The following is a 14447-nucleotide window of genomic DNA, read 5'->3' on the forward strand; positions in this document are numbered from 1 at the left end:
TGAAGCCATCCCTGTGGACGTGGAGTGTTGTTGTTACCTCCACTTTCGTTGTCCGCAGGAGAGTATCGGCATCGTAAACGGATCATGCAAGCTAGAGCCATGGACAAACGAATACATTGTTGGATGACGAATGCATGGTGTGTCGTCCCCGTGGATCTAGCACAAACATCCTTCATTAACGAAATCTATGTATCTATTCCATCTACCTAGCTACATCCTCCGGGGACTATCTGAACGACCCACTCGGTCACATAACCTTTCACGATGTCTCCAGCCCACGGTGGAGTGAGTAGCGACCCTCCTAATCCGCTCTCCATCCATGCGCTCGCTACCACTTTGCCCGCGCTCAACATGAACGTCCAGGTCCATATTCTGCCCGACAACCCATGGACCTTTCGACCTGTCACGCGTTTAAACAGTACTTCGGACGCACAACCGACTCCGGAGATGAAGAAGAAGGTCGCAATGGGGATGAGGGAGGGTACGGGGTCCATGAGGAATTGACCGTAGGCATGCATTAGCCCCGAGAGGACGAAGGAGGTGGCGAGGATCAGGGGAGATGTGATGGGAAGATGTAATGCGCCGAGAATGAGTGTTGAGAAAAGAATGAAATGATGCTGTGATCGACACGAAGGTGATCAAATGGTAAGCTCGAAGAAGTTCTTGAACGGCTGGGACACTCACTCTAAAAAACTGATGCCATCTCCTACCCCAGAAATCCAGAAGACTATCAGAATGTAAGGGACTATCGAAAAGATCGATTTCCCAACTTTCCGTCTCCCAGAGTCCCGATCCGACACACAGAGCTCCGAAGAAATGATATCCCATCGAGATGCCCAACCATACGCAGGCAGCCACACCCGTCACTGCCCATATCTCCACAAGCCAAGGCGGGGCTGCGAAGAGACCGTGACCGAAATTGGCGTGGGGGAAGACGAGAAAGAGGTTGTTGTGAGCAAAACGGTGGAGCGCGTCGGGGGTTGCAGTCGTTGAACCGATGGTGTCATGACCGAATTCACGCAGCAGTGATAGTGTTGTATCGACCACGATGTAGTTGCGGATCGCGATGTAACAGTGACGAACGACCGCCCCGAGTCTTGTACGTGGGACATTCGGGAGCGGTAACCAAGATGATTTGGTGACCAGATTGGGTATGATCTTGCCACCGACTTCGACACCGCCATCGGGGATGTCGTCCATTCCACCGTTGGCATGTCCATTCGAGCTATCACCATTTGGATTCTTGGCATGACCGTTGATCCTTGAAGAACCATCACTATTCTCCATCTTCCCTCCGTGGTCCAGATCGACCGCTCCTAATCCGATCCATCTAGCATTGACCGAGACGTCCAACGCTGCGATGAACCAATATCTGCTCTTCTTCTCTTCGTAATAACGATCGTACACCGGTCCTTCCAGGAATGCAAATTCGAGATATCTCGCCGTCAGATGAAGGATCCCGATTCCGGTGCCGTTGTTGAACCCATTCAGCCAAGGTTCTGCGTGGCAATTGATCAAAAATCAGTCAGCTTTTGGCCACCCACCGAGGAAGAACATCAGAAGCTGTGCATGGTGTATCTTCAACAGTCGTTTGAGCTGTACTCACGGACAAATCTATAGCTCAAGCCAGCTTCCCACAGCAGACTGATCCCCAACAAGCCCAAGGGTATTCTCCACTTTCTCGTTTCTCCTCGCCGTAACAACACCGCTTGCAAGTACAGCGGGATGAGAGGGACGATGAACAACTTCCACCAGTTGTCACGCGTTATGGGAGAGGCATGATCTAATGCGTATCGATGTAATGGTTCCAAGATGCCGAATGACTCGGTCGAGGTAACCAAGAGACTCATTGAAGATCTAGTCGGATGAACCGAGGACCAAAAGGAAAAAGCCAAAAAAAATCAGAAACAAATCAAAGCATCTTGTCGATGAGATCTTGCCAGATCTTGTTGTCGTGTCACACAGCTCGGTATTGCTAAAATCCTCCGAAGTCCGATACCCGAAACGCATTCTACCCACTGATGGCAGACTTCATGCTTGCGATCTTACATCACTCTCCGTCCACGTCCATTGCAACAAACACAGGCAAGCACGCACGCATGCACGCCCATCCATGCGCATAAAGACCAACAGTATAGAGCTACGTCTAGTTGACAATTGCACAGAGGCAGCGGGGGAAAGAATTGCGGTCGCGTCTGTACAAATGATGCGACGCTAAATGACATTTCTGTATGAGGAGGGTATAAGGTGAATCAAGGGAATTAGAAGATTAGAAGAGAAAACTATTTTGCGATTATTTTCCAAGGAGGCAGACAATCATGTAAAGAGGATACTGTGGCGTAAAGCATATCTGTGATCGTCGTCCGTTGCCATCCGGACATATGACAAATGGCACCGTGGCATTGAATGAGACTGAAAGTGAGAGTTTCCCCTACCATCGGATGTGAGCCACCCCAATGGGACTTTATATCTCAACACTCACTCTATCGGAAACAACCGCATGTCAAGAACTTGACTAGACCATTCCCACCCTTGGTCTCTTGGCGGTAGTCGGTCTCGCCGACCTGTTGTGAGTTGGCGGCAGTGTTGCCCGGTCGACCGTTAACGTTCATCGGGGTGATAGGTTGAAGACCGGCTTGAGAGGGGACAGCCACATTGGATTGATCGTAAGAGTTGTTCGTGTGGAGGGCGTTGGCCGAGGCGAATGGATGACCCTGCGTCGACTGACGCCGAGACTGAGGAAGAGGGCTGGGTGCAGAAACGCCGACGATAGCTTGATTGCTTGCGTTGGGAAGAGCGGAACCCGCTTGTCCAGATTTCCTGGTTTTTCTATTAGAAGATCAGAGAGAACACACGCGGCTAAGGAACACGCTTACAGAGGTGATCCCGGTCCGCCAGCTGAACCTCCCGTTCTCAGTTTGTCCACTCGGTCTCGGTATTCTCTGTCGCGAGTACGCGTGTTGTGTCTTGACACCTCGGCTTGTGCTGCAGATTGTCGCTGAAGGGACTGTTAGTCCGCGAAGATGATGGCAGCGGGCGAAGATCCCATTACTCACCCCATTGGCCTCCCAACCCTTGCCATTGTTCAACAGCATCCAGTCAAATTGCCCGTCATCCTGCTCTCCCACATTCTGTAATGCCAAATCGAACAATCCTCTCAAGAAGTCGTAATCAGGTGTTTCGTCGAACGTCAATTTCCGGACGTAGTTCAGATAGATTGAAAACTCATCTGTGCGTTGTCAGCGAGAGCACTGCTAGACAGGATACCACTGACTGGGATAGCCTTCCACCAGCTCAGCGATGGGTGTGGTCTGCTTTTTCTCTCCGATCTTCTCGTACTTTTGCTTGTTGGTCGCTGCCTTGAGGCCTTGCCAAGGGAGCCCGCCCCTGAGGAAGTAGAAGAAAACATGACCAAGGGCCTCGAGATCGTCTCGTCGTGATTGTTCTGGGTGAAAAACGTAAGCAATGCCCAATGACCGCAGACTGAGCAAGCTCACCTCGCCCCAGATGCGTGTTGATACTCATGTATCGTGCTGTTCCACTCAAACTCTTTCTTTCTCTGTACGGGATGTGTTGTTTCCTAGAGAGTAGTCAGCGGTGAAGTCAAAGTAGGCACGTACGTCTTGGGATCTCTGTACTGCTTGGCCATACCAAAATCAACAACGTGAATCGTATTAGCTCCCTTTGTACCCGGTCGTCCGATCAAGAAGTTATCCGGTTTGATGTCACGGTAGATCAAGTTCTTCTCGTGAATTGTTTGCACCCGTGAGAGCTATTAGGGATGGCAGATAATCAGCACAGCACATCGCGGTCGAGAGACTGTCCGAATCTACCATTTGTTTCGCGGTCATGCAACAGGTCTTGACGCTGAATTTGCGTCCACACATGTCGAAGAGGTCTTCAAGCGATGGACCGAGGAGATCGATGACCAGGATGTTGTGAAGGCCTTCTTGACCAAAGTAGTACACCTGAGGAATCCCAACTGCACGGAGACGAGAATGAGTTAGAAAGGGGTAGAGCACGCTAATCATACACTCACGACATCCGCTGAGTATCTTGTAGCTCCTATATTCATCACGAAGTTGGGGTGCATCGGATTTTCGAGGTTCCTAAGAATGGGTTAGCGGCTGGCAATGCATGATCTATTGGGCGAACTCACGAATTTGATAGCAACAGTTTGTGAATTGAGCAAGTTGGTTCCTGCACATCAAAGAGATTGAGGTTGAGTGTCCCGGACTCGTCCCTACCAGATAGGCGCATGCTCACCCTCAAAAATGACACCGAATGATCCCTCTCCGATCTTCTTTCCAACTTTGTAATGCACTCCTACGATATTACTCGAGCTGGAGGAGTGACTCCCCGACGAAGAGAGATGAGCTCCAGGGTTTGATGATCCGATAACGTGAGTCGTTGCCATGTTGCATGCAGTCGTATCCGGTTCCTATGTGACTCCAAGTGTCGGGAGACTTGATTATTCAGTATCGAGAACGAAGCGAGGTGGACGGATGCTAGATGAATGGTCCGAGAAGAAAAGGGGGGCTTGTGTTGGAGGGGGCGTTTGTTGACGTGGTGATGGCGGTGTCGCGCGATGGATTGTTGACGTCTTTTCGAATGGCGAGTGGTGGGATATGCCGGAGGCTAGATGATTAGGGAGAGAGGAGAGGTGGGAGGGGGGGAGGGGGGAGCAGCAAGTCTGGTAGGAATAAAGAGCGTGAACGATGGGTTGTGAGATGTGGAAAAGAGAGAGGATTTGTTGTGTGGACGTGCTGCTACTGCTCACTTGCTGCTGCTGTACTTTGAGTGGTACCGGTGTATGGGATGGATGGGTTTTGGTCGCTTTTGGTGCTCCAAGCGTCTTTCCCTTGGAATAAAGCAATCTGATCCCGTTCAGAATACAAAAGTAGCCTATTCCGGCAATTCATTCGGTGTTATAGCCAGAATCCAGGTTCGCGCGTCCTTCCTCTGCTATAGCTATATTTGTTTCATTTCAGGCCAAAAGCCAGGTCGCCAGGTTGACTACTACCGTATGCAATCGCCAGTCATCCATCTCATCCCGACATACATCCCCAAAAGACCAAGCTGGGAGCGATTCGATCCAAGCAGTCCTCGGCCGCTGTCTCCACACTCCTTACGACTCGCGTGGCGAATCGATAAACTCGGTCGCGGCTGTTTCCTTCCCTCCAGCGTCCTCTGAGATCGACCGAACAGTCGGCAAACCTATCAGAGCATGGCAGCAGTTGAGAGCTATGTCGACCGTGAGCACCATGGATTGTTTAGATCCCAACGTTGATGCTGACGTTGATCGTGCAGATCTCGTGCAAGTCATCCTCTACGACGGTCGAATCATAGTCGTACGTTCAGTGATCTCCGGTGAATTTCGCCTTTCACTCAGGATCGCGCTGATACACTACACAGGGAAAGCTTAAAGGCTTCGACATCCGAACAAACCTCATCCTGGCAGAATGTGTCGAGAGGGAGTACTCCTCCGATCAAGGAGTGGAGATGATTCCTCTGGGTCTCTACATGATAAAGGGGGACAACGTGTGAGTCGAAACGTACCCTTTTTACGAGGTGTTGGGGGGAGGCTGACGTTTCGATCGGTCTAGGGCTGTGGTGTCAGAGTTGGATGAAGAAAAGGACAGCATGGTCGATTACACCGAAGTTCAGGCAGAGCCATTGGGCGAAATACATTACTGAATCACAAGCACGGAGTAACACGGATGGCAACAAGTCAATTCCTTCTCGAGCACGACTTCGTCTTTGTGAGCTGGTACGGAAAGACGCTGTTCGGCTGAGCAAGAGTCATAGCGAGGGAGCGACATATACACTTGGCAAGATGAAGTGCTCAATTGTCAAGTAGCCAGATAAACACATGAATAGCATGTCGTTTTGACCCAACTGCGGGCCTGCTGTTTGTTCTCGGAAAGTTCTCTTCTCACCACTGATCATTGACTATTGCCCTCCGAGACGGCAAGTTCAGCAACATTCGGCAGGCGGTCAGGCCCGCAAACCAGAATTGGACCATGAGACTGCAGGCAAACTGATCGTCACATGTAAGCTACCGAGTATCGCTGATAACGGATCCTGAAGTCCTTGCCGTCCGGACTTTTCGACCCATCTGCCCTGTTCCTTGTTCGATATCGCTTTGAAGTACCTCTCCCAAGAATGGCTCTCTCTTACGAGACCATCGTCTCGCCTGAAATACGGAAGGGGATCCGGTCCCGATCAAATTCGAAATCTGATGTCAATGGTATCGTCATGACAACGGCTGATCACAATGCGCGTTTGTACCGCTCCCTCGTCCTCTATGTCATGTTCCGGTCCGACTGGCCTCCCAAGTTACAGATACGGTGTGAACATTAAGCTTATCTCGACCGGAGTTGTCCTCTTTCGGTTCGAAAAGGTTCAGTGCTGTGAGCGCTGTACCTAGCTGTTGAGCACTCCCGTGCCGGGCGGTCTTTCCACGTTCGCGTGACGTTTCATCTTTCTCCCCAAAGAAACTGCTAAAGGTACAGATGGGACCTTTGTCTCCACATTAGCTGATAGGATAGGTTCATAGCAATATCAGTGAAGATGCTGAAGAGCGGAACATCCACCGTACCTGACGTGGTGATCAGTATGCGGCGCCGAATTGGTCACGTTGGGACGACCGACGGAATACAGGACGACAACGACGTCATAGCGGGAGATGAGCGAGATCTTGTGATTAACGACCAATTCAAGGTTGCGATCCCGCTCCTCGTCATTATTCATGGTCCGCATTCCGCTCAACAACGGCCCGACATGATCGTATTGATGGTTCTCGTCCGTTCCGTGTCTTCGCAGGCCTTGTCATCCACTCGGTTCAAGAATGCACCGGGCGCGATCGATCCGTGCATCGATAAGATCGTCAGTGATCTCTCGTTCATCAAAGTCGATTCGGACGTTCCCCGGCTGGGTCACTTCGTCCCCGAGTGACCGGAATCGTAGGGTGTCCTGCAGAGAACTGGCACGCAAACACTTTCTTTGCTGCACGGAAACCAAGCGCCACGGCGATTCATCATGTCTTTCGGTCTTCATACCCCGGACGGTACAGTATGTTATCATGACAGCAGGAGTCATGTTTTCAGGTATGGAAATCTGATAAAAGCGGAAGTACTGTCGGAGCAAGTACGTACGTACGTCCGAACGATGACGGGAGACGGAACGTGGATGGATTGGAGGAGCAGGATGACTGATGGAGTGTGCCTTGTACCATCCTGTGTGCTTGGCATGGTTGTTTTGGGTGTTTTGGGAAACAGGGAGTCAATCACAGGTGGGGAGCATGTTGACATTCTTTGGGGAAGAGACAGAAAGCGGTTAGTCTCGTGTCCTCTTCGATCAGCTGGAAGACAGGCTTGGACACGTCATATGAAATGGCAGAAAGGAACACGGGTATGAAAAGATGGGATAGTTTAGAACCGGGTACGTGGGTGTGCGTGTACGGGTAAGGGTGACGAGGCGCAGGAGTCGACATACCGTCCCATGTGTGATCGAAGGTTGAGGGCTGATAACACACTTCGCGATATGGCGATGCTCACTCGACGACAGACTTCGTCCTGCCCCACTCGTGTCAATGATTCTCCCATCATCTACCTACTGCTGTGTACTCTCGACATGCGCTGCGGCTGAACCAGATATTCACTGTTCATCATTATGGCATGATCGCCATTGGGGATTCCAATTATCACGCCCACCAGGATTGCAAGAGTGTGTGTGTAGAAACGGAGAGCGATGGGTGATAGGTGAGATCGAAATCTCTCAGGGCCCACAGCTGACAATCGCGTGGTACTCAGGGTCGTCACCATGACTCTGCTGTACCCTGATTTCCACCCTGCGAACAGCGTGGGGCAGAAGTCGCCATTTTGATAATCCGAGAAGATTTGTATTAAACTTACCTGTAAAAGCTAAAGGCGAACCAAGGGGTTTCGATGATTTGGTTCCTTTTTTTTCCTTTTCCTCAGGACCGGTTGTAATATCAAGTTCTGGGCCCTCGTGCTTTTCTCGTGCCCCTTCTTCTGCTGAGAAACTCCGAACCCATCACGGACGGGAGCGAGGGAGAGGGGGAGAGAGACAAGAGAGACAAGAGACAAGAGAGAAAAAAAGTCGCCGAGTCTCATCTTGGGTCAATTCCGTAGCCATCTTTTTTGATCGAAAAGGTGAAAGGTGCGAATATGGCGGTGCTGCCGTCGTTTCTCCATTGGGCGAGCGGAATGGTACTCCTCTCTCTACTCGGAGACCATCTCCCGAAAGTACCGGCGTAGCGTAGATGGGATGAATGGGCTGCCTGCTGTAGTGTCACTCTCCTTGAAACGCGGAATGGCGCAGGCAGCCTCGATGCATGATGGTACGGCGTCTTTTCCTCCCCGTTCCCGATCTGCTGGATGTACAAATCCCGGTTGGTTTGGCTCGGGAATTGGCGCAAGAGGATCAATTCGATTTGGGAGAACCTGAGCTCGAAACCCCTGTGCTTTTTTCCCTTGGTCCCGACTTGTGGAATACAAATACTACCACTCTTAGCATCTATGCTACCAAATCCTGGCACTAGCTGCTTGAAAGTGATCAAATCGACAATCACTACATCGCTCTATCTGACAACGATCTAGAACAAAACACACATTAATAATAGTATGGACATTTGAACGTACGTCTGGTTAATCTCTTCGACCAACATACCGACGCTGGGAGACACGACAGACAAGCAGAGGAAAAAGCGGAGCAATAGCGTTTCTCGCCCGGTGACAGCCAGCAGATCTTGGCCTCACTGTCTGGCCCTTCGCTTGGGGGTTCTTTTTTTTTCTTTTTCATGGATTAGATTTCAGCTTGTTCTTTTTCTGTTCAAGTCCGCTACACGCACTACAGTCTCCTTCTTTTCAGCTTTTGGTCCAATCTTTCGGATTGGTAACCACATTCTCGTTCAAAAGCAGCACTGCGTCTGCATCGTCTTCACCCTTTGTACACCGCATCGCGACGACAACAACGTCAACAATCGGTGGAAACAAGAAAGAAAAGCGAGTAGAAAAAGGCTAGAGAGCCAAAGGGCAGAAAGGCGACTTTGACTTTTGCACCCTTGAAGAGGACGATCACCCTGTCACCGCTACTTTTTCCAACGAAACAAGCCAACACTTGGCCAAGATATTGGACACGGCCATTCCTTCTTCCCCAACACAAAACTACACTCGCCGCACGTATACATATATACACACAGCTATCACCTCTGCGGCTGTCAACTGTGACAAAAGAGCCATTCGACCAGCGCTCACTCTTCCCCCTCCCCCCCCCCACGACGCACGGCCCTGCCATCGTTCACCTCCCCGAATTTCGTCGTTCCCGACGAACACGAACAGTCAAAAAAAGGCAGTTGCAACGAGCCTCGATCGGCTCGCATAGCCTCCCTTTCACCCTTCTCTGCATTCCCCCGAAGCGCCTTTCACCGCCCACTCCTCCCAACACACACGCCCAACAATACACCCTGGACCCCACTTTTGTCCACTGACACCGGGACTAGGAACTGGTTTCCATCACAACAATAGCGAAAGAATCTTCATTCCATCTCCAATTCTCTTTCTGCCTCTTTGATCGAATTGTAGATACAGAATCATAGTCGAGGTCAAAACCGTGAGTTCTCGCTTCTGGTCATAGCCGCTCGTCATCCTTCTCCCCACCTCGTCACTGTCCCAGCCATTGTGCGAAAGGGATGCCTTTGATCCGCGTGTGTAAGCTTGATCCACCTTCTACATCTTTGTCACTTTCTTGCTTTCCAACGAAGCCACCCAACGTAACGTGCATTGCCTCGTGTTGTGTGTGGTCACCTGCCCCCATGTTCTCGGCTATCTGCCGTTGTGTTCGAATCATACAACATATGTGTATCATGACAGAGTTCTGTTCCAGACACCTAATGTTCGAACTCTCACTCATCATACGCTGACGTTTCTTACCTACTCATACAGCTCGACGAAGCCTTTCATCGTGCCGTCCACACCCCCTCTTCCTCCTCCCCTTCTTTCCGGTCTGGGCACCTTCCCTTCGCCCATCACACCGGCACAACCTGCCTTCCAGCAACAGACCCAGCTTCAGCAGTACGTTTCAGAGACCTTCACGGACCCAGGAGGGTCAGGAGGAGGAGAATACAAAGCGTCGGACCCTTGGGCCTTCAACGCTTTTAGCTCACCTCCCTCTCCCTCCACGTAAGTCATTCCGAACATCTTGTTTGACGACTCCTGCTGACCACCTGTGTAGAATAGCATCCACCAGTGACTCGCAGACTGGGGGGGAATGCTTTCCCCCCTCGTCAGAGAGCGCCGAAGGCGAAGATTCCCCTCGTGGTTCATCTCGTCGTCGCAACCTTACTTTGAATATTGGATCTCTTCCTTTCCAAACCGGATCACTACAATCCCCTAACTCCCTCGCTTCTAGTGGAGCACCTTACACCGACTCCTTTTCCTCCGCCCACAACGCAGATTACGGGCAAGATTACTTTCACTTCGCCGATGGATCCTTTTCGTCGGCAGGAGAAGGTTCATTCTCTGGCCAAATTCCCATCGCCGCTCAACAAGCTGGACAGCGATTGCCCGCTTCTCAGCCCTCCAGTCCTGCTAGAGGTGTTTATCAACTCCCTTACGGTATGCAATCCGGACGACAAAGAGGCGCGACGTTCAGCGGTTCTTTTTATCCCTATAACCAAAACGGTGGTCCCGTAGCATTCTTCCCTCAGGCTCAAGCCATTCCACCTCATCTCGCCTTCACGTCCATGCAATCGCCTGCTCACTCGCCTCTCGCACCCTCTCCTGTCATCACTGCATCACCCGCTCAGCTTCAGGGTGACGCTAGTACGTTCTTCGGTCTTCAACAGAGCCATCAACACCACCAGCAACAACAACAGCAGGTTCGGCAGCAGCAACAACAATCGATGGTGGGGTTGGGCATGCAAGAGATTCTGATGGAAGACGTCTCAACACCTACAGCGGGAGTCCCGCAAATGATGGCCGCACCGCTGTTACGGAAATCCTCTCTCGGTCATGTTCAACAGACATCTGGAGCTATGACGCCAGACATGTCGATCGAGATGGTAGACAAGTTATCCCTGCTGGACAAGTGAGTCACCCTGACGACCTCGACCGTCGTGATACTGACTTCATACAGGATTGTGAGCTCGGCTCAGAGCGCCAAGGACGCATTGCTCCGTGGTCACGAGATGGAAGTCTCCACCAGTCTAGGTGACATCAGCAACCATCTTGAGACAGCAAGCGAGCTTGGTGTTGGTCCAGTTCCTACACCGAAAGATGTCAATACACCCAACTCGCAGAGCACATCACCCATAAATACAACCTTTCAGAGCTCCCCTTTAGTGCAGACTACAGGCGGACCTGCACCGACATCCTATCCGAGCCAGCTGGTACAGGTCGCTCCGCAGGTGTCCAACATCGCTGCTCAGTCCTCTGGCGGCCTCCTTCCATCACTACCTGTGGATCAGCCCGGCATGGCCGCCAAGCGCGCAGTATCGACCACTCCTGCAATTGGCGGATCGAAAACTATGCCTAACAATACCGAGTATCTCAATAACAAGTTGCAACCGCCGCCTTTGGTCCATTCGCATTCCTTCCCCAATGGCCACCAGCTTCCCAGTCAGATGCAAAGTTCCATAGCGCCAAGTACACCTGTCGTCTCATCACCGACGTTCATTGCGGCTATCGGAACTCAGCATATGCCTATAATCTCCTCTCCTCTCGCGATTATACCGCCTTCCAGACCTCCCAGTCCTCCTCGATTCGCGATGCCGACGCAAACATGGGACGGGGAAATGGCAACCATGGATGTCTCCATGGCTCAGCCTGCTACTCATCCGATAGGCGAACGCCGACCTTCTCAATCCGAACGTGCGGATGGGCGGCCGATAGCGCGGGGTCGTAGCACGTCGGTGAACAAGCAGTGGTCGCACACTAACATGGCGACCAGTGTCCCTCCTTCAGCATGGCCATCACGGCAGGCTTCGCCAGACGATATGGAGGACGATGAATCGGAGGATGAAGAGCCTAGAAGGACGAAGCGAAGACGAAGTTCCGCCGGTGCGGAAGGCGTCAACGGAGACTTCATGAACGGAGGCGCTATCTCAGATGACATAAGAAGGCAGCTTGATCAAATCTTTGAGGAGTTTCTCAACTACGTTTGCTCGGACCGTGAGTATATCTGTCACAACGTGCCCACACAAGCTGACTTCGATATCAGTGGAAGTGGTGGACAGCAAAGGCGAGAAGCTCCATCAAGTCCTCATGCCCAAAAAGATGCAGCGGTTGGATGAATCGACCGATTACCGTCCCTTCAAATTCCGCATCCAGGCCTTCACCAACGCTTTTTCGGAAGAGGTGAATACTTGCGCATTTGGTATTGGCGTCTGCTGATTGCTGTGTCCTAGCTGCAAAAACGCGGAATCACCGAGGAAGTGATGTCGGCAAAGAAGATCAAGACCTACCTGTGGCGACAAGACTTGATTTCGAGGTTCAACCCTGACGGGAAGAAGGCGAAGTCCAAGGGAAACCATATTTGGAATGTCGATGCGAAGAAACTGCCTGGGGGTGGATGGGTATTCAGGCCATTCAAGCGGCGAATCATCGGTCAGCCAAACCCTTTCGCGTAAGTATTGAGGGTCAACCGGCCATTGCATATGTTGACGTTCGGGCGTAGATTGGTGAATCAGAAATATGAATGGGAACCTCGAGTTTGGGATCCCCAAGCGGCTTCGGACACCATCAAGCCCACTTTCCAATCACCTGGTGGATCTTTGCCTCCATGGCTCCAGTGGGAGGACGGGAAGAAGCTCGTGGGTGTGCCGGATCAACCCTGTGCCCCTGTCACCATTCCCATAACGGCGGAGTTTATCGACGGTGGTGGTATGCCCTGCATCTTGGAGACCATTTTCACCGTACAAGTAGTCTCGCAGATCATACCGATTACCGATGCGTGAGTTTTGAATTCACCTAATCACAGACCAGGATACTGACTAGCAGAGTAACACAATCTTAGTGCGGCATTGTATGCTCAAGCCGGTTTCAGTCCGTACGACTTCGCAGACCAAACGGCTCACCACGTCGTACCTTCTTCGTGAGTTTCACCGAGGGTAGCACTATCAGATGCTGACCATGCGGTGCAGAATGACATACCCAAGCAACATGGTATACCCACAGCCTGGAGCTTATCTGAATCAGTGATAACACGGCTTATCATTCCGGTGACATATGGGTCCTTTTTTACTTTACTTCTTTTAGGACTACAGGGGTAGACTTGATTTGTCTTTGACATATCGTTGTAGAAAATAGGCCATCCCAAGTGAGTGGGGGGGAGATGTGCCCTGGGAAGGAACAGAGGCTGCGATGGGGAAGGACGAAGAGGATGCGAATGGCAGAAGAGAAGTGAGGTAAGGGGGCGATGAAATTGCCAGCAATCGGGTGTGAAAAGAGGAAGAAAGAAATACCGTATGAAGTATGAATCAGATCAAACCTGATACCCTTGTCGGTCTGCCACATGTGACGACCTGAAGAGTGATTGATAGTGATGATCCTCGTGTGGCCGTGTAGTGTCGTGTCGTGTCGTGTCACGATGACAAGTTGGTCGAATCGAGCGCATGCGGTGCAACGATGATGAAGCACATGTCTACCAAAAGCTATTAGTAGTGAGTACTGACCAGAAGAACAAAAATAGAACATCCATTACCGACCGGATTCACACACCCACGAAAGAGATCCGATTGTACCTTTTTCCCATCATCACTAAACGGTGACGGTCTGGCGCGTCCCAGATAGTGTGAAGATCACTTACCATCATTTTATTCCCATAACGGTGGGAATCGGTCTAAAGCATGCCGCGGAGAAGCTAGTCATTTCAGGCTGGAAGGGAAGGGTGGTTAGTTCGTGCGGATCAGATGATCCATAAGTTAGCGTCCATGGCCCCGCGATTCGCCGTGAACAGTTACGTTGACTGACATCAGACTCCAGGATCATCGACATACCAAGCGGCAGTCAGCAGATCACAAGGGGGCAGTACTACTAGAATGTATCAACAAGAAGGGCGCTACCGAACTTGGACTCGTTGATCGCCCTGCTATAGCTAACCCAATATGGGCCGATCGCTCTGACACTTGTCGCTCTACCTTGCTTCACACAGCTACACTTACTATCGGCTAGTCTCTCTTGGAAGCAAACGCCCAGTGCAGCCGCTCACACGGCGTTTGAACGTTTCCGCGAGTTGGGCCCGTGAAGATAAAATGTACACGCCATCCGTCATGTTCTGGACACTTGGCTTCAATGCAATCGATCATTCGGTCACATCATATCCGCTGGAGCGACCCGTTTCTCACGACTCTTCACACAATAATGATGATAGCAGTGTTATTCCGTCATCCGTGAGGATAGTAACGCATTCACGAGATTTCACGA

At 51.2% G+C, this 14447-nt stretch overlaps 4 protein-coding genes across 4 annotated transcripts; 2 read left to right on the plus strand and 2 right to left on the minus strand.

Moving 5' to 3' along the window:
- Positions 1–206: 206 nt before the first annotated feature.
- On the minus strand, positions 207–1850 carry IAR55_002284 (uncharacterized protein; the record flags this gene model as incomplete). Its single annotated transcript, XM_066945400.1, has 3 exons — positions 207–617; positions 685–1499; positions 1607–1850. 3 exons carry the CDS (start codon positions 1848–1850, stop codon positions 207–209), a joined length of 1470 nt encoding a protein of 489 aa, XP_066804089.1.
- A 633-nt stretch (positions 1851–2483) lies between these two features.
- Positions 2484–4417, minus strand: IAR55_002285 (uncharacterized protein; the record flags this gene model as incomplete). Its single annotated transcript, XM_066945401.1, has 10 exons — positions 2484–2829; positions 2877–2998; positions 3057–3229; positions 3275–3445; positions 3498–3559; positions 3621–3772; positions 3834–3982; positions 4040–4109; positions 4160–4200; positions 4267–4417. The coding sequence occupies 10 exons, from the start codon at positions 4415–4417 to the stop codon at positions 2484–2486; spliced, it is 1437 nt and encodes a 478-aa protein (XP_066804090.1).
- An 810-nt stretch (positions 4418–5227) lies between these two features.
- Positions 5228–5697, plus strand: IAR55_002286 (uncharacterized protein; the record flags this gene model as incomplete). Its single annotated transcript, XM_066945402.1, has 4 exons — positions 5228–5255; positions 5311–5351; positions 5416–5543; positions 5607–5697. 4 exons carry the CDS (start codon positions 5228–5230, stop codon positions 5695–5697), a joined length of 288 nt encoding a protein of 95 aa, XP_066804091.1.
- A 4183-nt stretch (positions 5698–9880) lies between these two features.
- IAR55_002287 (uncharacterized protein) lies at positions 9881–13223 on the plus strand (the record flags this gene model as incomplete). The annotated part of the gene is made up of 9 exons (XM_066945403.1): positions 9881–9918; positions 9969–10205; positions 10258–11112; positions 11161–12194; positions 12244–12380; positions 12431–12648; positions 12700–12975; positions 13039–13116; positions 13166–13223. 9 exons carry the CDS (start codon positions 9881–9883, stop codon positions 13221–13223), a joined length of 2931 nt encoding a protein of 976 aa, XP_066804092.1.
- Between the last annotated feature and the right edge of the window lie 1224 nt (positions 13224–14447).

The sequence above is a fragment of the Kwoniella newhampshirensis genome, chromosome 4, assembly GCF_039105145.1.
Source record: "Kwoniella newhampshirensis strain CBS 13917 chromosome 4, whole genome shotgun sequence".
NCBI lineage: Eukaryota > Fungi > Basidiomycota > Tremellomycetes > Tremellales > Cryptococcaceae > Kwoniella > Kwoniella newhampshirensis.